Genomic DNA, 21,557 nt, shown 5'->3' on the forward strand with positions numbered 1-21,557 from the left:
CACCAGAAACTTGCAGGTGGTGGGCTCAAGTGGGTAGTTGTTTCTCTTGTTTCTGCCATACACTGCAACCGTAGAAACTGGGCGAGGTGTAGCCTGTGCCAGTTTTGTGTAGCCAAATCCTACACTGGAATCTTTCTTACCTCTCTTCATATTTTTCTTCTAGAAATGCCTTAGAAATGTATGGAGCTGGAGCTGGAGGAACGCGAAACATTGCTGGAAACTCAATGCCGCACGAAAAACTGGAAGAAGATTTGGCAAGATTACACAACAAAGAAGCAGCTCTTTTGTTCACTTCTTGTTTTGTTGCCAATGATTCTACTCTCTTCACGCTTGCCCAAGCCATTCCAGGTAGGTTCATACAATGAACACTCTATTGGGCCTGCAGAAAATGCCCTATCTGGAGATCCCAGGACTGCGGCAAGCAAGAGACAGATCTTGGGCGTAAGGAAAGTTCGGAACCCTCAACAAGATGGAGGAAACATTGGATGATTTTTAAGCTGTATAAACATGCATTATACTATTTGCAGCATTTTCATTCAAAGGGGTTCATTCGCCAGTTCAGGAACTATCAACACGCAGCAGATCGTGGATTCTGCAGTCTTTTTTTATTCCTCACAGTAGTTCTAGGATTCTATGTTCATGCAATGTGATGAATAACACTAGAGGCGGTGTCACGTTCGAAGGATGTGATATAGGTTAGATGAACTGAAACATCTAAAGATCCTTAGAACAAGCACTAGAAATAGCTGAATTGTGGGAGAGCGGTAGAATAAAAAGAGTTTGTGTATCGTAACATGTGACTGGAGTATATTGAAAGTATGGAATCGTTACAAATTAAATAGACATTCGGGAGCACTTTGGAAGGCGGGGGGGGGGGGGGGGGCACTCTGGAGGGTAAGAAACAAAGGGTATTGATGGTTGAGACCCAAGAACCGAAGTGAAGTCTCCAAGTTGCAACGCTTTGGAGTCAGGCATGCAAAAAGCCTTATCACTCAATCCATCTTGTGCTGCTATTCAATAAAAAATAAGACAAAGAAAGATGCGGTCGACTGATCACAGCAACGAGTAAGGGAAGCTTGCTTGATGCTTGGTTTTGAAATTCATAGAGCAAGACTGAAAATGTGGGATAAAGGGAGACAGAAAACCTCTATGAATAAATGCGTTGCGGTGTACGCGGCAGGTGGCTTTCCCTTTCATCAGGAACTTCTTCATAACTTGCAAAGAATCATTGCATGAGGCAAATTTCTAGTTTTCTTTTAGGGACTTTGGTTTTCCTCTTGCTACCTTCACTGATAGGCCAAGCTCTTCAGTTCCCGTTTTGAGATTCGCATAATGCCCGTTATCAGGCATCCTGTCAGCCTGTGCATAGTGAGGCTCATGTGGCACCGATCAGCCTCACAAGCAACATAAAAATGATCTTAACTTGTAAAAAATATATATGTTCAGGACTTACTTGCACTATTATTTAACTAAAGAACCCCGCACAGAGCATGGGCTCAGCGGCTCTCTAAGAAAGTCGATGAAACTTTAATAGATTCATATAAAGTTCATAATTAAGGGAAAGCCAAAAAATTAGCTCACTTTTACTAGTAGAAGCCGAGATATTCGCGATTGAACCCGGACTATTTTCTGTGCGGCGGAGGTAAATTCTCCGTGTCGCCTTACCTTGCTTGAGCACTTCGGCCAGGAAAGCCCCTCTCCCCACCAGGTAACTACGATGTCGTATTGTTTACACTCACTTTTTTCATTAAAACGCTCTGTTCGGGCTGTGCGATATGGAGTTCCCTGCTTCTCGCACCTCTCCCGTGCCGGCGTCGCGTCGCCGGCCGGTTTAATCTGAAATGTAGTTACTGAAACAGAAGTGACAGATGCGGGGAGAGGGAGGGAGTACGGCATTCGCACCGGCCGAGCGCATAAGCACCTATCTTCACGTGAGTGACGTGAGGTCTGATCGAGAACGCTGAACAACCAGAGGAGAGGGGACTCGGAATTCTTCCGTCATGCTGCGGCATGATAGAAAATAGTACGGATTTAATTGCGAATATCTCGGCTTCTACTCGCTAAAATGAGCTAATTTTTTGGCTTTCCCTTGATTATGAACTTTATATCAATCTATTAAAGTTTCATCGACTTTCATAGAGAGCCGCTGAGCCCATGCTCTGTGCGGGGTTCTTTGAACTGGTTTCGAGGGCTCTGCCCTCATCGTCAGCGATAACCTGCGACTGACTTGATTGAAGGAGGTGTTGTTATATGATCAGATGATCAATTCCCTATATTGCCTGTTTTAATTAGTTTAAATAAAATATTAGATGTGCCTGTCAAGTCTATGTTAAACGTATTTCGGCGAAAGATAGAATTGTTTTCCCAAGGATCTAGTTTCGCCTTATTCTTAACTTTTTTTTTATTAAAACCGGTTTGAAATTGATGTTGTGTCCAGTGTCCCGACTGTGTCCCAGTGTATCAGCTGTAGCTGAACATTTCTGGAACACTGAATACAACATTAATTTCAAACCAGTTTTAATAAAAGAAGTTAAGACTAAGGCTGGACTAGATCCTCGGGAAAACATTTCCATCTTTCGCCGAAATTAGTTTAACACAGACTTGACAGGCACATCTAATATTCTATTTAAACTAATTAAATCATGCAACACAGGGAATCAATCATCTGATCATGTAACAACAACACCTCCTCCAATCAAGTCAGTCCCGGGTTATCGCTGAGGATGAGGGCAGAGCCCTCAAAACTCGTTAAATTATAAATGCTAATAAAATTATAAATGCTCTACCTTGGAACATTAAACAAAAACTTTGTGACGGTGATATACAGACATTTTTCAATTTACTTCGAGATCTACTTTTAAGGAAGGCATTTTATAATTTGAACAAATTTCTAAATTCAGCTGTTGAGTAACGTTTACTAACCACCACCTAATGTAACAGTTGTAATTTATATTTTTAATTATTGTATAGTGTTTTTTGACCTGTGCCATAGCCCTACTAATGGGGCTCTCATGTACGAAAGTTATAATAAATAAATAAATAAAATTGAATCAAATAAAAATGCAAGTGAGTCCTAAACTAATTTATTCTTTACACATTAAACTTGTGCTGACTTCATAAATGTTACTATATCATCATAATTTGTACCGCCAATTATGCATGTAGGAGGTAATCCCACTAAGGTGTCCTTAATTTTCAAATAATGTAGCATGAGCCCCACATGACAGCTTGTCTTCCTTGCTTGATAGCCTCTCAGCTTCACATGCCAGCCAGTCAGCTTTAAAAGGGACACTAAAGTCAACATTTATCATAAACCTAATCAACCTTGTTGGTGAACATCAGCCTCGCTCAGCAGCATCAGTGAGCCTGGCAGACAGGCAGAAGTGAACACACCTAACTTCTCAATTGATCGAGATGATTGTTCGAGTGGATCACTGTAAAAAAAAACACCCAAAAAAATTTGAGAGAAATTCGAGGTTAGATTGGGGCTAATGAGAGGCGCGCGAGGCAGAGACAATTTCAAAATGTGATGAGGTTTTTTTTCTTGCTTACCTTTTTTCAGAAAGTGAAGGATTTGAAAATTTTTCCCACAGGCAGAAACCGCTGGATCCGTGGCAAGCATTCAGAGTTCTGGAACTTTCTGTACCCCTGCACTCTGTTTTCGTTAAAAACACATGTTGAAAACCTTCAATCAAACTTTACTTTAGTGAAATTTCGGTGCAATAACTTTGTGGTTTAGTAAAAGGGAATGCAGTAAAACCTTGTAATATCTGATTACATGGGATCAACAGATCAATCCTTTAAACTGTGGACCCTGGGTGCATGTCAATTTGCATACTTCATTTTACATACGAGACATTACAGCGACGATTATTAGACCTGCAACAAATTGCATCTAAAAGTTTACCTAAAATTAAAATGCCTCTTAGAACTGTACCATTAAAAAATTTCGACGATTTTGCAGTCAACTTGAAAGGGGTACGTGTAAAATAGGCCATTTGGGGCTCGGGGCAGATAATTTTGAGACTTGCCCTATTCATTCACCAAACCATGCCCCATCTTTTATCAAAATTTCAAGCCCCCCAAAAATGTTGGGGAGACGCAGCGGGGGGGTCAAAGTTAAAAATCAGCAACATTTTTGCGAATTTGTTACTCGAAAACCGAGAAGTTTGGATAAACGCGGTTCAAGCAGGCGTTTTCGGCGTGACGAGAGCTTTCAGAAAATGTGAAACATTATAGGGTTTAGTCGACTATAGCTCGAGTTATCGCCTTCGAAGCGGCGGAACACTAAAAGAAGACCCCATTTTTTTCACGTCCGGGCCGATTCCAAAAAAAACCATTTCTTTATTTTGATGAAAAACTAATATGTTATTCCTGACTTTCTGTAGCTCCTCTAGCTTTTTACCGCATGCTGGGGAAATGTTTTGGTTGCGAGTTATGAGAGCGGAAAGGAGCGAAGGTCAGGAAAATCAGCTATTTTAAACTGCGCGTGCGGCGTTTGTTGGAAGGAAAACTTACTCTCCCACTTAGTTCTGCGAATCACACTCCTCGGCCGAACTCGCAGTGTTGCCATGTGTCTTCTGGACTGTTGCCGCTTCGGAGGCGATAACTCGAGCTGTAGTCGACTAAACCCTATGATGTTTTACATTTTAAGTCAAAATTTTAGGAGATGCTCCAAAAGTTCCATTCATAAATTAACCTCTGCAGGCACCTAATTTTCGTTAATCATCATCACTTAAAAATGTACGGTGGGCATTCTAATTCTAGGTCAACTTTTATATGCATTTTATGGCAAATCTTATAATCGTAGACAAAATGTCTTGTATGTAAAATGCAGTTTACGAATCATTGCACCCCGGCGGATACTGTCAATTTTATCCAGTAAATTTTGGCGAAAATCGATTAAAGTCAGTTTTTTTTCCCCCAACGACTCTAGACCAATATAATTTTATAAGTTACTAATCAAAACAGCAGAGCAAGTTTCCTTTAAAAGCATCAGAGTGAAAGAATTTGCAAGGATGATCCTAAAAAGAATAAAGAAATAAATCCCTAATTTCTGAGAAGAGCAGGCAGATGATTTGCCTGAGAGAAGACTTGATTCAATCGATTAGGAATAGACTTTGCCGAATCCGTAATATTTTATGAGTTAAGTTTGACTGGTTTTTTTTCTTTCTTTTCATTTAAGAAAAATATCCTAAAAATCTCATACGCGATGGTCAAAAAGGTACGTATTAAATAAACATAGGTTCAAGGAATTCTTGGCCAGATGAAGTCGAAATGTCTTATGAAATCTGTAATGATTAAGTTGTAGTCCCTGTCTAAACTGCATGTTGATATGTTTTTCTGTCCGCTCAAAATGGAAAATGTTGCATCACACCAGGCAACTTTCACAGGTATTTTATTTTTGTATTTTAGGTTGTCAAATATTTTCTGATGCTGGAAATCATGCATCAATGATCCAAGGAATCCGGAACAGTCGAGTACCAAAACATATATTCCGACACAATGATCCTGAACATTTAGAAGAGCTCCTAAAAACCATTAGTATAGATGTACCAAAAATTGTGGCATTCGAAACTGTTCATTCAATGACAGGCGCAATTTGTCCTCTGGAAGAACTCTGTTCGGTAAGTACATAACTATCTCCACTCTGAAGTGAAGTTTTTCATTCTCTCCTAATTTTTATTGAGTTTTTGAAAGAATTTTAGTGAAAATTGTATCATTATAGCAATGTTTCGAATTCAATTTTTAGTCTGTCAGTAGGATTACGTAAAAGGACCATTGGCAACCACATGCTTATGTTTTTAAAGCGATTTTCTTACATGATTTGAACCGTGTAATGTGGAGGTCTGGAAAGAGCTGGAAGATCAAACAGTTCATTTGTTGTTTCTTGAGAGGGTCCTGGAGTAGCCCAAAAAACATAATTTCGTAATAATCGTAATAATATAGTTGTGCAAAAAATATGCGAATAGGTATCGAAATGCAGTGCTTTAAAGAGTTTTGTTACAAGAAAGTGACAAGGTTGCATCCTTCATGTATGTTAAAGATAATCGATCAAATTCAAAGTAAAATTTTAGGTTTTTGTTTCATGGTCAAATGTGTACCTCATTGAGTTTGTTGCTTCAATATCAGTATGATAGTAGGTATCAAAATATTTGGTCAGTATTACTGTTTACAATCTTGACATCCAGTTTAACAAGCCCATTCTTGACTTAAATACTTTCAGATTTCGCACAAGTATGGGGCTCTTACGTTTGTTGATGAAGTGCATGCTGTTGGGTTATATGGAGAACATGGAGCAGGTATCGGTGAAAAAGAAAACCAGTTGCACAACATGGACATCATATCCGGAACCTTAGGTAAAACTATTTCAAGAACCTCCCTTTCATTTTTCATTTACATATTCTACGTAATCAGCAGAGCTTGACACCAACTTTCCATCACTTATTCTGCAGTAATTTTTGGCCCTCTTCATCTTATTGCCTTTCACTCACTCAAGATACTGAAGGTCTTAGCTTGCCTTACTCTCATGAACATCCGCTTTCCACAGAATGGATTGGCTTTTATTTCTGCTTAAGTTTCCGTCTCTAAAATGATGACACTCTCTGCAATAATCAATGAAAGAAAATCATCACTTCACTAAACTGCCAGCTAGACATTCTGTGGAAAAAAAACATTCTTTGCAGAATCCTTAAGGAAGTGGTTGTGGAGGAACGTGTAGAATTAGTCTTACAAGGGGAGTCTACGAAGTGACATCCTGGGATTGGGTTCATTTTGCTAGTACATGAAGAAGAGACAAATTTAAGGTTGACGTATTTTTTTTTAGCCGCCACCTCCCAACCGTTCTCGAGATATCGATTTTTAAAGTTACGATTTTTGCACGTTTCCGCGCGGAGTTCCGGCGAGTCAACTGAGCGCCGGCAGGCTGCACGAAGCCCGTTTCCTATCAGCGCTGCAGACCGGCCGTCCTTATCAATTGACTCGTGGCCGAGTGGTAGAGTATTCGCCTACCGTTTCAGCGATCGCGGGATCGAATCCCGCTTCGTGTCGTAGCTTTTAGGGTACGCCGCAATGCGTTTTTACAAATTTTCTTTATTTTTATCACACACCAAGGGGTGCCCCCTGGCCGCTACGCGGTCCAACCCCCGGGGCGAAAAGGCCCGCTTCGCGCGGAAGGCGAAATCATCGAAATCGACCGTTGACGGTTACTGGGTGAATAATTTTAATTGAATGATAAAATGATGTTAATTTCAAATAAAAATTTCCCACCACACAATATTCTTAATTACTTTTTCCTTACTCTGAATTTGCAACCGTCAACGGTCGATTTCGATGATTTTGCTTGCCGCGAAGCGGGCCTTTTCGCCCTGGGGGTTGGACTGCGTAGCGGCCAGGGGGCGGACCCCTTGGTGTGTGATAAAAATAAAGAAAATTTGTAAAAACGCATTGCGGCGTTCCCTAAAAGCTACGGCACGGAGCGGGATTCGAACCCGCGATCGCTGAAACGGTAGGCGAATACTCTACCACTCGGCCACGAGTCAATTGATAAGGACGGCCGGTCTGCAGCGCTGATAGGAAACGGGCTTCGTGCAGCCTGCCGGCGCTCAGTTGACTCGCCGGAACTCCGCGCGGAAACGTGCAAAAATCGTAACTTTAAAAATCGATATCTCGAGAACGGTTGGGAGGTGGCGGCTAAAAAAAAATACGTCAACCTTAGATTTGTCTCTTCTTCATGTACAAGCAAAATGAACCCAATCCCAGGATGTCACTTCGTAGACTCCCCTTGTTTATACCATTATTAAAGATGTCTACAGCAACGAAGTAACATTTCGATTCTCATGCAATGCCTGTGTGATTTTTTGCTCTGCTTTTTTCCTCTTCGAAACTTCCTTCTTTACAAAATATCTCCTTTGCGTTCTTTCCCAAACAAATGTGGCCTTCTTTTACTTTTAGCTGTCTGAAGATCTTTTTTCTCTTTTTTTCCAACCTCCTTAAAAAAATTTTAAATTTTACTGAAAATCATTGCAGCTAAATTTATTTTCTCTGGTGCAATTTTAGGCAAAGCTTTTGGAAATGTCGGAGGTTATATTGCTGGAACCAAGAATCTAGTTGATATGGTTAGGAGTTATGCAGCAGGATTTATTTTCACAACATCTTTGCCACCAACTGTACTTGCTGGTGCCCGTGCAGCGGTTGAAATACTAAGCTCATTGGAGGGTCAGATGCTAAGAATGAAACATCAGGAAAATGTCAGTTACATGCGAAAGAAGCTCCTAGAAGCAAGACTTCCGGTTGAGCATACTCCGTCGCACATCATTCCAATCAAGGTAATAATTAACTTTTTGATTAAATGGACGTATTAATGCGAAATGAAGCTGAGTGCTTAATTTTCAATTTTTATCAAATTTTGACACTCCATGACCTAAGCTACTCTATCGTATTAATATGACCCATAAAAACTCATTTCATTCCGTGGAATCAGCGTCTGAAAATTCGCAGAACAGGAAATTAGCAGTGTTGAATAAAATCAAAAGGCTCTATGTGTGATTCCCTTAGATTTAATGCGATAACCGGGATTCTGAATGAAATAAAAAAGAACCATATCCAATTAGTGTGGAATTTCTCGGCTTGTATCCACTTGATTTTGATGAACCTTGGGAAGAGGGAGTATTTTAGGATGGGAAACTTTAATTTTAAGTCAAATTTTCAAAAACAAAGATGGCGGATGTGGTCTGTAATGCTATCTCAGCATCTGTACAATAAGATGTTAGTGAAAATTGGTACTCTGGGATATTTTTTGACAGAAAACTCGAATGTATGGTCACATCGTTATAATTCGAAAATCCAAAATGACTGTTTTGGCTGAAGATACTATTTTGACTCCTGTCCCATCGAAAGTAGTGAAAGTTGGTAACTGGGGATATGGTTGAACGATAGACTCCAATTTAGTGTCAAATTTTCGAAAATCGAAGATGGCGAATATGGAATTAATCTTGGAGTTGGAAGATTGGACCAGTGCCAAGATAGACTTTTGAGGCACAATAGCGGTATTAGAATTTTGAAAATTCGACTGTAAATTTGAGTTTCCCATTGCAAATTCCCCGCTTGTACCACGTTTCATTCGCGTGAGCAGGTACCGCGACAGAATTCTACGCCGTATCCGCCATATTGGATTTACAAAATTTGAAACCTTAACTACGAATTCAAGTTACCTGTCGCAAAATACCCACCAAACCAAGTTGCACTATAATCGTTTGAAAAGGTGCCGATTTAGCATTTTAGCACCTATTGGCAGGCTTGGATTTACGAATTTTGAAAATTTGACTGAGAATTCGAGTTTCCTGTTAAAAGACACTCCTTGCTATTGGAGAGCTTGATGAAAAAACGGCTTTTTTCGCCCCCTCTCTGGAATTTCTTCAGACTTTGTCTATTGGTTACTCATACTTGAGCGCTTCTTCTTTCAAATTTTCAGACCCCCAAAAATTTTGGCACTAGGGGGGGGGGGGGTGGAAGGCAAAAACCTGTGAACCTCGTTATCTCTCAAACAAAGGAAGATATAGAGGTCCGGCTTGGACAAAAAATCGTCTAAAATTGCATACTTCATGATTCTGAAGGTCAAAATCCCGAAATCACATTATTAAGTTAACATATGTGCTTTTTTCCAGTTTTTGGGTCTAGAAAATTTCATTTAAACAAAGATCTCAATTTTTTATTTGAACCATAACAATTTTTTTTAATTGTTCGTCTTTTTCCGCATCCAACGAGTGGTACATTAAGCTGGGGAACCATATGGTTTCGGAGTTTTGAGCAATTGACCTTTCCGCTCAGCGCGCGCCGGCCGATTTTCACGCGCTGAAAAGCCGGCTTTGACTGTTATTAAATCAGATTGAATATTCAAACAGTGCAAAATGCATTTTTAGGGACCTAGAGGGTCGCTGAGTTCAGAAATTACAGATACTTCCAAAATTTTCACGTTTTTAAAATTACAGCTCTGTGGTGCTATTTTAGGGGCCCACCGAGCGCCGACCGGCTGCGCCTGTGCGGAGCTGTAATTTTAAGAACGTGAAAAAAAAGTCAATCGTTCATAACTCCGAAACCGCTTGGTTCCCCAGCTTAATGGACCACTCGATAGATGCGGAAAAAGACGAACAATTAAAAAAGAAAATGGTTTTGGTTCAAGTAAAAAATTGAGATCTTCGTTTAAATGAAATTCTCTAGACCCAAAAACTGGAGAAAAGCAGTTATGTTAACTTAAAAATGTGATTTCGGGCTTTGACCTTCAGAATCATGAAGTATGCAATTTTAGACGATTTTTCGTCCAAACCGGACCTCCAGATCTTCCTTTGTTCGAGAGATAACGAGGTTCACAGGTTTTGCCTTCCACCGCCCCCCCCCCCCCCCTAGTGCCAAAATTTTTTGGGGGTCTGAAATTTTGGGAAAAGAAGCGCTCAAGTATGAGTAATCAATAGACAAAGTCCGAAGAAATTCCAGAGAGGGGGCGAAAAAAGCCGTTTTTGCATCAAGCTCTTTCATTTCAATGTGTGGAATAGACATCAAATGAGCATTTCAAGCTGTATCTGCCATATTTTGATATAGAATTTTGAAAAAATTGTCAAAAGATACTCCTGGATACCAAGTTTCATCAAAATCGACTGGATCGGCGCCGAGAAAGCACTATTTTCTCAGATACTGTTCCTTTTGATTTAACTCATTATCACAAATTTTGAAATAGGTAAATCAAAGAAAACGATGTACAATCTCCCCTATATCTCGCTTTGTATTAATTTTTTAGTAGCTTTGGCAACACGTTTAGCTACAGGAACTCTTCAGCCTTCAAACAAGCCATAGAAAACCAAAATCCGTTTGCGGTCAGTGTTGTTTTAACAGATGCTCCACCATCTATTTGCACTGATTATCAAGCCATTTAATTAATGGGTTGCAGATCGGTGATCCCTTGAAATCATCTCAGTTATCTGACACTTTGCTTCGAGAAAAGGGCCATTATATTCAAGCTATCAATTATCCTACTGTCCCAAGAGGAGAGGAAAAATTACGCCTGGCACCAACACCACATCACAGTAGAGAAATGATGGATCAGCTCGTATCAGATATGCTTAGCGTCTTCAACCATCTGGAATTACCCTTGAATCAAAATGTTTGCACTGAAGTAAGTATTAATGTACAGCATATTGGTAGTAGCACTTTGTGTAATTTTTGGTTTGGTGGGTAACCACCAAACTTGAAAATCGAATGTGGGCCCCTTCATTTATGAGTGATGCAACAGTCACGACATGTAAGTATGTTTAGCCCTTGCAGGAGCCCCCTTCCTCACCTATTTGCATTTTTATCTAAAGTAAAGAAAAAGTCGGTATGGATTGATCTGAGCCTTCTATGTGCTCCAAAACAATATGAAATATTTTATCGCGCAAAGTCCAATATTTTTCAATTCAGGTCCTACAAATGCTTTTAAAAGATCATGAAAAAAATACTCAATCGGCTGGCTAAAGTCCAGTATTTTTCTTGAGAATAGTCTCCTCCTTCAATAAGTGATGCAACAATTGCGACATTTTTGTATGAAAAGCTCTTGCAGAAGCCTTTTTATTTGACTCAGCTAAATTTTGAAGAATCACTGACGTGTCCGCAAAAATGCTCTTACTGTAATCATTAGTATTTTTCCCCTTTGCTTGCTGGAAGATTGCTTGCAGCGTATTTTTCGAGCGTATCATTCTTCTTTTACTTTCTCCCAAAACTTATTTATTGTATAATATTTCCAATCTCAACTTATGATGCTGCAGTTTAATATGCATGTAAATGGAAGCTATCATAACATTGTATCATATACCACTGCATAATGAACTGATCGTCACGAAAAGGACTCCAGATTAAGGTGAGGTCGGGTAACTGGGCAAGAGTTCGGAGAAAAATGTCAAAATTTCAACTTCATGATTTTTTTTCCATCATTATACTGACAAAGGATGCATATTTTTAAATTACTTTTACAGCTACTTTTAAATTTTTTTTAGTAAGTACAACACCTTGTCTAAATGTAGGAAGAGTCAAAAGTCGAATTTCATCTTTCAATTTTTTCCCATAAATTTTCAAAAATTTCCCGTTTTTTTTACCCAGTTACCCAACATCGTGGGGTAACTGGACTACCCCCCCTTAATTTTTGAGGGGGGCATTATTTCTAATTCTCATCGGCCAGAAGTTGATGTCCTTCTCACGAAGGTTTCAGAGAATTTCATTTGAATTTATATAACCATGTTTAAGTCGTTAAAAGTGATGTCGTAACAGTTAGCGGCCTAAATATAATTAAGTGATGCTTAAGTTATGCTATAATTGACTTAAGTTAGAAGTTTAGTGTGCTGGGAACACTGATTATTGGTTTTTGGCACTTAAAAGTCCACAATAGTCAATTAATTTAGACATTTTCAGAAGTAAACAAACACTGAAGCACAGCAACCTTGCAATGGGTAACTGGGCAGGTGCCACCTGCCCAATTACCTTAGGGTGGGTAACCAGTTACCCCACGAAGGGAAAATTTTCAAGGTAACTGGGCATCAACCATGTGCAGCCAGTGTTTTCATTCAATTACATTGTAATTGCTCACGCATTACACAAATACATCATACATGAAGAAGAAATGTCAAAGTTGAATAAAATACTTGCTGGGAGTGAGATATGAGGCTCTTTTCGGGACCACCTCCGGCATTGTTTTGAAAAAAAAGCTGTCCAATTTTCGGCACTTCACCATTCACCATAAATTTTTTTTTTTGAGGTTGTGTTTACATGTTCTAGATGGTTTACGTCATAATCAAGGTATACCAACAGTGAAAACAATTTTTGCAATAATATGGTAGAAATACAGAGGGTACCGCCCAGTTACCCGACCCCACCTTACCTAGATATTGAAAATTGTTTTAAGAGAAAATTAATGGAGATTTAAAAAAACAAAAATCATGGTTGAAAATAGCGTTTTTATTTTTTACGCAGAGTAGAATAGGTAAGAGGGTTTTGACATGGATCCTCAGATATCTCTATGAAGCATTAATTTCAGTGACCTATCTTTTTTACGCATTTTTGCGGACACGTCAGTGATTCTTCAAAATTTAGCTGAGTCAAATAAAAAGGCTTCTGCAAGAGCTTTTCATACAAAAATGTCGCAATTGTTGCATCACTTATTGAAGGAGGAGACTATTCTCAAGAAAAATACTGGACTTTAGCCAGCCGATTGAGTATTTTTTTCATGATCTTTTAAAAGCATTTGTAGGACCTGAATTGAAAAATATTGGACTTTGCGCGATAAAATATTTCATATTGTTTTGGAGCACATAGAAGGCTCAGATCAATCCATACCGACTTTTTCTTTACTTTAGATAAAAATGCAAATAGGTGAGGAAGGGGGCTCCTGCAAGGGCTAAACATACTTACACGTCATGACTGTTGCATCACTCATAAATGAAGGGGCCCACATTCGATTTTCAGTAAAGTATAATTTTTAATTTTCTTTTAGGAGTAATAAGAAAATTTGGTTCAACAAGTTTAAGACTTTGGCCGGATTCTTTACCCCTTAGAATCTGAAAGTTTTTTGGGGTTTTTTGTAGTTTTTATATCAGGTCGTTTTTGGAATGATGTGAAGCTAATGAAACATTTGGCTGGAGACAGAGAAACTGAGAATAATATTTTCAATGAGCAGAACTGGAACTCCTTGTTTGATCAACTGAACATTAATAGGGGGCGATTCAGTTTGCAATCAATAAAAGTTACCTGATGTTTTGGAGAGTTTAAACTTCTCTTATCGAAATAGGGTACCTACATAATGTTTTAAAAACTGATGGATTAGCAATTAATTGTCACAGTGTAGGCTACTTAGAATGAACTTCTTTTGCCGCATAAATTATTCCTTACTCATAAAGTTTCAACATTAATTCTGCAATTTTTACTGCGTTTAACTCAACTGTTGGACATACTTACATTCAGCCACTAAAATTTTAAATTAAATAACATTGAGACCACTAAGTGGAAAGTCCATTCAAAGAGTTAAAATTATTTTTTTTTTTTTGGTTCACTCATTATAAAAAGTATCTCCTGTAAGAGGTATTTAATTTATCAATAAAAGTGTGCGTCAAGCCAAGCTCCATCGGCCACAAAAGTATTTTTTCTTTTAACAGAGTATAACGTCTAGGAATGTGACTTGAAACATGAAGATAAGAAAATTGTACATATACCTATTATGCACTCCGTTGAACTTGAGCGATTCAGGTAATAATCGACTGAATTTCAACCTCAAGTTACAATGGCCTCAGTCACAAAATTAATTGAAAAAGAGAAAAACTTGTTGCAAATACTACTTTGTAATACCACCGGGGGTGGCTACCGCCACTCTTGATACAGTATACCTATATTGAAGCTAGCGGAGAATATTTTGATTTATTTTGCTTAGAGTCGCTTCACCACATAATTTGTCGAATCGTATAACTGGCATGAAGTAATTATATATTGTAATGGAGTCTTTTGATTCACAAAAGATAATGAAGGCTACCTCTCAGTTACCTGGTAGTTCAAGAATTCCCAGTAATTTTTTTGTCCACTATCGGACTAAAAACACCACCCCCAAACTCTTCATCAGAGCATGTTCCGCAGTTGGTACCTAGGCGCAAACTTTTTGATCATAAACGCTACCGATCGGTCTAATCTTTTTTGGCTTTAATTCACCCGATTACATTCATTCCATTAAGAAATGGGTAGGCACGCGAACCATACATAGACCCAAAGCTCAATTAATCTCAGAGTGCACTGTTTCACTGGAGTAATTATGCTAGAAACTCACTAGGTGAAGATGGAATACTTCTGTGACACAACAACCAACAACACCACAATATTTTCACATCAAGAGTGGCAGTAGCCACCCCCGATCGAGGAAAATGACGACCTACTATAGTCCCTATAGCGAAGGGGTGGCCGACACTCTTAGTCACACCTAACTTCCTGAATCTGAAAATTGATTCGATATAGAATGGAATTCAGAGCAAATGGCGGCACGGATTCCAACGATCTTGGTGTCTATGGACGCAGCTAAGTTAGCCGGATGGCATTTAAGGGTTTATTATCTAACAGTCGGTAGCTGCACCACCAGTGTAAGTCCATAACATAACCTCACTATTTGATATGTTTACATCAAGTTTTCATATGTTAAAATAGAGAAGGAATGGGCGCTGTGTACTTACTTGGCCCAGCGATTTATGCAGCAATATAAATTCTTGGTTTTATAGTAATCATCAAGCTGAGAAAAGAGAACGAGTACATACCTTTCATGAAAGACATTCTTACACATTGACTGGCCACATGGTGTTTCTAACAACTTCTGACGCAAAATCAAAGAGACTCGAAGAAAACCAAATTTGAGCTAATACTCATCGTCAAAGATCTCTGATTTAGGGACATAAAGTTGACTTAGTGATTGAATTATACCTCGCATCCCCGCATATCCCCATGATGTAAACAAGCAACGGTAAGAGGCGAAGCTTTCCAAGATTAGTCATGAAGAACACAAGATCTTAATGTCAATAACATACACTTAGGAAAAGCACAAGCACTCCAGAGCACATAGGTTGAAAGCAAAATTTAAAGCGAATAAATTTTGGTCAGAGCATAGTGACCGTGTCGCAAGTAGTGTGATGGGCGAAGGCTCATATTACAGTACTTTTTAGATCTTTTCTTGAGACTGATAGGGTCCACTGAAAACAACTACATCTCTTCAAGATATGGATACTAGCATTCGTGACTTGAGGAAAACAATAATGTAATTAAAAACTGAGAGCAATGGGCTCTCCCTTCGATCCATTGGTGTGCATGGTAGGGAATTATTTGGATACTGTTAGTCACGAGAATGCAAACTGTGGTGTAAATCCTGCTTCCTTTTGATAGTTTGGCACAACTTTGGTGTCCTTTTATCGCCGTAATTTACCTGAATTACATTTATTGATGCTTGGGTCACTGGGTCAGACAGATACACGGACTGATAACCTCACTTCTGAATTAAGACATCACTTGAACATTTCAAGAGAAACTAATGAAGTAGTGTATCGGGCTCTGGCAGAAGACGTGCGATGTAATAATATAAGTGTGAATAAATATTAGTTAGCTTCTACAGAGAATTGAACTCTTATATTATATTAAATCATGAATCTGTTCTCAACTAGTTAAAAGTTGGTAAAGAGGGGAATTTCGTTCCCGAAACACGGGCTGGACTGGGTGAACTGAACGGAATCGACCAATGGCATTGAACCATAACCAGTTTTTTTTCTAAATTCAAAACATTATAGCTAAAATTTTGAAAGTTATTTGCCGATGCTGAATTATCCGAGCATTGAAACCCTTTTAAATGTGGTAGAAATGAAATCCTTATATCTTCAAGTAGTGCCTGTGAAGGTTCCGTTAGAATCTGTGGCCGTGTGAGCAAGAAATCTGTTGTGAAAGGTGATCATGTCGGTTTCCCGCTACTAAACGGCCCATGTTACAAAAAATATTTGTCATTTTGGGCCTTTAAGTGCTTATAACTTTTTGAAAACTCAATGGATCTTGATGAAACTTTCCCACTTTGTAGGCCCAATTTAGGTGCGTCAGTAGACACCAAGATCGTTGGAATCCGTGCCGTTGTTTGGGCTGCAGTCGAGTTCGAACCGAATCAATTTTCAGAATAAGGGAGTTACGTGTGTCTATGGTTGGCTGCCACCTTTTTCGTTTGGAGGCTTTCCAGTGTTGTCGAGTTTAGACTTTGTCCGGAGGTGGCTACCGCCACCCATGATATGATGTCAATGTTTGTGATGGTTTATCTTTATCTCTTACATACCCAGTTTCTTTCTTTTCACTTAGGATTCATGGTCCTTTCGCTTTCCACCAGAGAGCGGTGCATATCTAACACAGCTCATTTGCTGCCAGATGTACTTCTGTTTGCACATTTAGTAGAGTCTCATTATCCCTCCCTGCCCTATTAATTTCGAATTTCTCCTACACGCTTAAAAGTTTCCTATCCTTACATTTATGTGATATTTTCTTTAGTTTATATCAATATGGTGGTTTTCATCTTTATTGTCCCTATGAACATTGGAATTTTTTGAAGACTGGATCACCCTGTATATGTTCTCATACAGGGTTATTCAAAAGTTACGCACCACTGGCCATAACTTTAGTTCTAGTTATGATATCGATTTGCGGTTTGTGGCGTCCTTCCTCATATCGAGGGGGAAACTTTTTGAGGTACTTTTCAGTTCTTCATCCCCCCAGGGGGAGGGGGGCGGGGGGCAACTCAAAAATTTCAAATGGCAACCCCCATCATGTGATACATCGTTAGAAAGAGCATGAAAAAAGAAAATTTTTGGCGCAAACCGGAAGTCGATCTGACCCCCCTGTCAAAGCGTTTGCCCTAAAAATGCCAGATGTCAGCGACCGCTATTGTTACATACAGGGTGATCCAGACCACCCGTCCACTATCTTTTTCTCGAAAACGGCATAGAATTGAGCTTCGGGACCAATACTTTCATAGGGTAAATCGACCCCAAAGAATCGAATGAAAATATTTTCAGCCCCCCAAAATGGTCCCTGGGGGGGGGGGGGTTTGGGGGGAGCCCCCCCGTTTCTCGCAATTTTCAAATGGGAAGGGTATGTTTTGACTTTGGATTCGGAATCTACGGTAAAAAATAAGAACATTTTGTTCTTTGCACTTTTTCCCTAAACCCCCATTTTTTGGAGTTATGGGGCATTTTTGGGGCAATTTTCAATTCGACGCTGTAAGCAGCCAAATCATCCAAATTTCAAAATCTAAAAATCTCCTGAGAGGAGAGGTCAATACCTCTTTATTGATGTGCCACATTACATCCTGTTGCTCCAAAATTTTGGGGGCCACGACCCCCCAAAAATTTTGGGGCTTTGGAGGGCCATGAGTCGAAAATGTCGAAAGGCAAGGGTATGTTCTGACTTCAGATTTGGATTCTACGCGAAAAGTTACGTAGAATTGATATGGCGCATGGCCTGTTTGCTCAAATTTTTTTTACCCCTTATTTTGTCCAAAAATACACGGCTTCTTATGGGGAAATGGGGTTCTTCAGTAATTTGGAGCAAACAGACCATGCGCCATATCAATTCTACGTAACTTTTCGCGTAGAATCCAAATCTGAAGTCAGAACATACCCTTGCCTTTCGACATTTTCGACTCATGGCCCTCCAAAGCCCCAAAATTTTTGGGGGGTCGTGGCCCCCAAAATGTTGGAGCAACAGGGGTCATGTGGCACATCAATAAAAAGGTATTGACCTCTCCTGTCAGGAGATTTTTAGATTTTGAAATTTGGATGATTTGGCCGCTTACAGGGTCGAATTGAAAATTGCCCCAAAAATGCCCCATAACTCCAAAAAATGGGGGTTTAGGGAAAAAGTGCAAAGAACAAAATGTTCTTATTTTTTACCGTAGATTCCGAATCCAAAGTCAAAACATACCCTTCCCATTTGAAAATTGCGAGAAACGGGGGGGCTCCCCCCAAACCCCCCCCCAGGGGCCATTTTGGGGGGCTGAAAATATTTTCATTCGATTCTTTGGGGTCGATTTACCCTATGAAAGTATTGGTCCCGAAGCTCAATTCTATGCCGTTTTCGAGAAAAAGATAGTGGACGGGTGGTCTGGATCACCCTGTATGTAACAATAGCGGTCGCTGACATCTGGCATTTTTAGGGCAAACGCTTTTTTCGAATTCTGGAGCCCTTAAGAATGCCTGTGCAAAGTTCCAGACTTCCAGCGTAATTTTTCGGCAAGATATGAACTGAAAACCATGTTATTTGTAAAAACAGCAGTTATGAGAATCCACTGTTCTCAGTGTTCTCCCCGGCCGGCGCGGCAGGACACCGCGGAGATTCTAATGCACTTGTGATAACTGCCTGCGCACCGGCCATGGGCTGTAACTGACCCTCAAATGATACGTATCGGGACCGTTTTGCCAGAATTGATGAGTTTTTAACTGATTTAATAATTTGTTCCTTATTATTTATGCAGAAGTTACAGACGGTTTAGTTTTTTGTTCAATTCGATTAAATGACTCAGCATTGACATACTTTTGGCTCATTACAGTCGTTTCACCAGCATAACCCTTACTGAAGACACTGTTTCATGCATATAAAAATGTTCTCAGTGAAAATAGCAGATGTCACATTTTTTTCAAATCGCTGTTACTCCGTCAATTTTTCACTTACATAGAAAACGTTTGTTTATTATAGGAAGAGTTGCTCTTCATGAAAATCTTTATAAGAATCCTCTCGTTTCTACGGGTGGTAAAGTACAAAGCTTCTAAAACTTCAAACGCGATTTTCTCACAATGTGAAAACTCGACATCCACTATTGTTACATTCAAGACCTCATATGTTCTTTGAATGTGGAATTCATCGATCCCTCTGTTTTGCATAGGTATTTTTTGTCGCATGTGTTATATTGAGTTTTATATGCACCAGAGCAGTTGTTTCCTTGCGGTTTGTATTTTGTGGATTGTTTCCCTCCGATACTGTCAGCATTATGTTCTAAGATGTTTTTAATTGCAAAAGGCGGTTTGTGGTTGGCATTATTGAAATATTTTCCTATAGTTGTACTAATTGGGCTAACATAGTCTATTTTGATGAATTTCTCTTATTCTTTTCTAGATACATCGTGGTCTTTTTGTATGGTAGTCCTATTTTTGTGTTTCCTTGATCTACTATTACCTATATGCCTAGGGTAGCCATTAGCTTTCTCTTTGTCCTGAATAATACTCATTTCTCGTTGTCTATCTTTATACTTCGATGGGATAGAGAAAACTCTGGGTGCCATTGAATGAATTGCGGCATATTTGTGGCTGTTAGAGGTGAATGGAATGATACAATTAGTAGCCGGAGGTTTTCCATGTATTTCAAATTGAATCAGATTATTCCCATTAACGTATAGCGTACTGGGCATTTTTAGGTGGAGAAAATTGATCGTGTTGTCTGTCATTTTTTCAATAGTGAATTGTATACATTTATGGATGGCGTTTAAGTAGTCACTGAAGTTTTTCATAATGGGCCTGTTGCATGCAAGAGATATAGCCGCGCGAATAGACTTTTTAGGGGTTAAATGACACGAAAATTACGATGGTCTCATTAAAAAAGTCTGAAATACTTTCCTTACTGCGCAATTTGCGTTGTTAGGAACGCGCTTTTTCAAATTTCCCGCGTCTGGGGGCAGTTTTCTAATCACCGGAAACGAGCAAACGGCGGGCTCGGTGATTTCCGGAAGATGCCGAGTCGTTGTTTTTGTTGTTATTTTTTCCCTCAGTTTGTTTACAAACCCAACGTGATCTCTTATAGTGGTCCATGTACGCTTTATGTGATAACGAAATCGATCAACTTTTAAATAGCCAACGCAATCCTTCTACATTTCATTTCACGATATCACGAGCTCCGATTTTTAGGTTATGTTGTCAGTTTTAGTTGACCGGAAATAGCCGCGAATTGCCGTTAGAAAACTGCCCCCAGACGCGGGAAATTTGAAAAAGCGCGTTCCTAACAACGCAAATGGCGCAGTAAGGAGTGTATTTCAGACTTTTTTAATGTGACAATCGTAATTTTCGTGTCATTTAATCTCTATAAACTCTATTCGCACGGCTGTATATCTTGCATGCAACAGGCCCATTCTGTTCGTACCAGCAAAGACACATATGGTATCGTTGTTGTATCGGTAGTATTATTTAATTTTATTTTAAAAAGGATTATTTTCGCTCATTTTGTATTTTTCTTTGTAATCTATTAAAAATATTTCGACAATTGCTCCAGTTAGTGGCAAACCCATTATTGTCGAGAAAAAGGAATTATTCAGGACATAGCGAAAGCTAATGGCTACCCTAGGCATGTAGGTAATGGTATTTTAAGGAAACTTAAAAATAGGACCACCATACAAAAAGACCAAAATATACCTGGAAAAGAAAAAGAGAAATTCATTAAAATAGACTATGTTGGCCCAATTAGTACAAGTATAGGAAAGTATTTCAATAATGCCAACCATACACCGCCTTTTGCAATTAGTAAAAACATCCTAGAAAAAATCAAACATAATGCTGACAGTATCAGGAGGAAACGATCCACAAATGACAAACCGTAAGGAAACAAAAAAATGAAAAAAAGGAATAAAAAAATTACTAAGAGATTTTGAATGAGTGGACTAATAGGAGTTGATGAAAGGCTATCAGGCGCGCGGGGCCGGCTACAGAACGAATCTGGGTTCCCTAAATGTTTGAGGCGAAAACGAGACCAGAAAGAAACTCGTAGAAAAGTAGAAGTTGAGTTTTGAACAGCAGTATTACGGGTAAGGTAGAAGGCTGAGATGCGTTGTGGACTGGTAGCTAGAAGAGCCTTTAAACTAGTGAAGAAACAGAGATTTATAAGCGCGACTATTTGAAACTAGAAAAAACTAATAACCTGATTACTACACCCCTTCGTCACTGGGATCCAGTGGGAAAAATCGCTACTGGGAACCAGTAGGAGAAAGAGAGAGATAGAACGCTACT

General features: G+C 39.3%; 1 protein-coding gene across 5 annotated transcripts in view; it reads left to right on the top strand.

The window, feature by feature from the left end:
• Positions 1–21,557, top strand: part of Alas (5-aminolevulinate synthase) — a 68,063-nt gene that overhangs the window by 45,143 nt on the left and 1,363 nt on the right. For all 5 annotated transcript variants that reach the window (XM_072306468.1, XM_072306471.1, XM_072306470.1 and 2 more), the window contains 5 exons: positions 164–348; positions 5,416–5,627; positions 6,227–6,359; positions 8,059–8,327; positions 10,943–11,167. In XM_072306468.1, the coding sequence (XP_072162569.1) occupies positions 164–348; positions 5,416–5,627; positions 6,227–6,359; positions 8,059–8,327; positions 10,943–11,167 (1,024 nt within the window). The remainder of the gene's footprint in view (positions 1–163; positions 349–5,415; positions 5,628–6,226; positions 6,360–8,058; positions 8,328–10,942; positions 11,168–21,557) is intronic.

The sequence above is a fragment of the Bemisia tabaci genome, chromosome 1 (assembly GCF_918797505.1).
Source record: "Bemisia tabaci chromosome 1, PGI_BMITA_v3".
NCBI classification, from domain to species: domain Eukaryota; kingdom Metazoa; phylum Arthropoda; class Insecta; order Hemiptera; family Aleyrodidae; genus Bemisia; species Bemisia tabaci.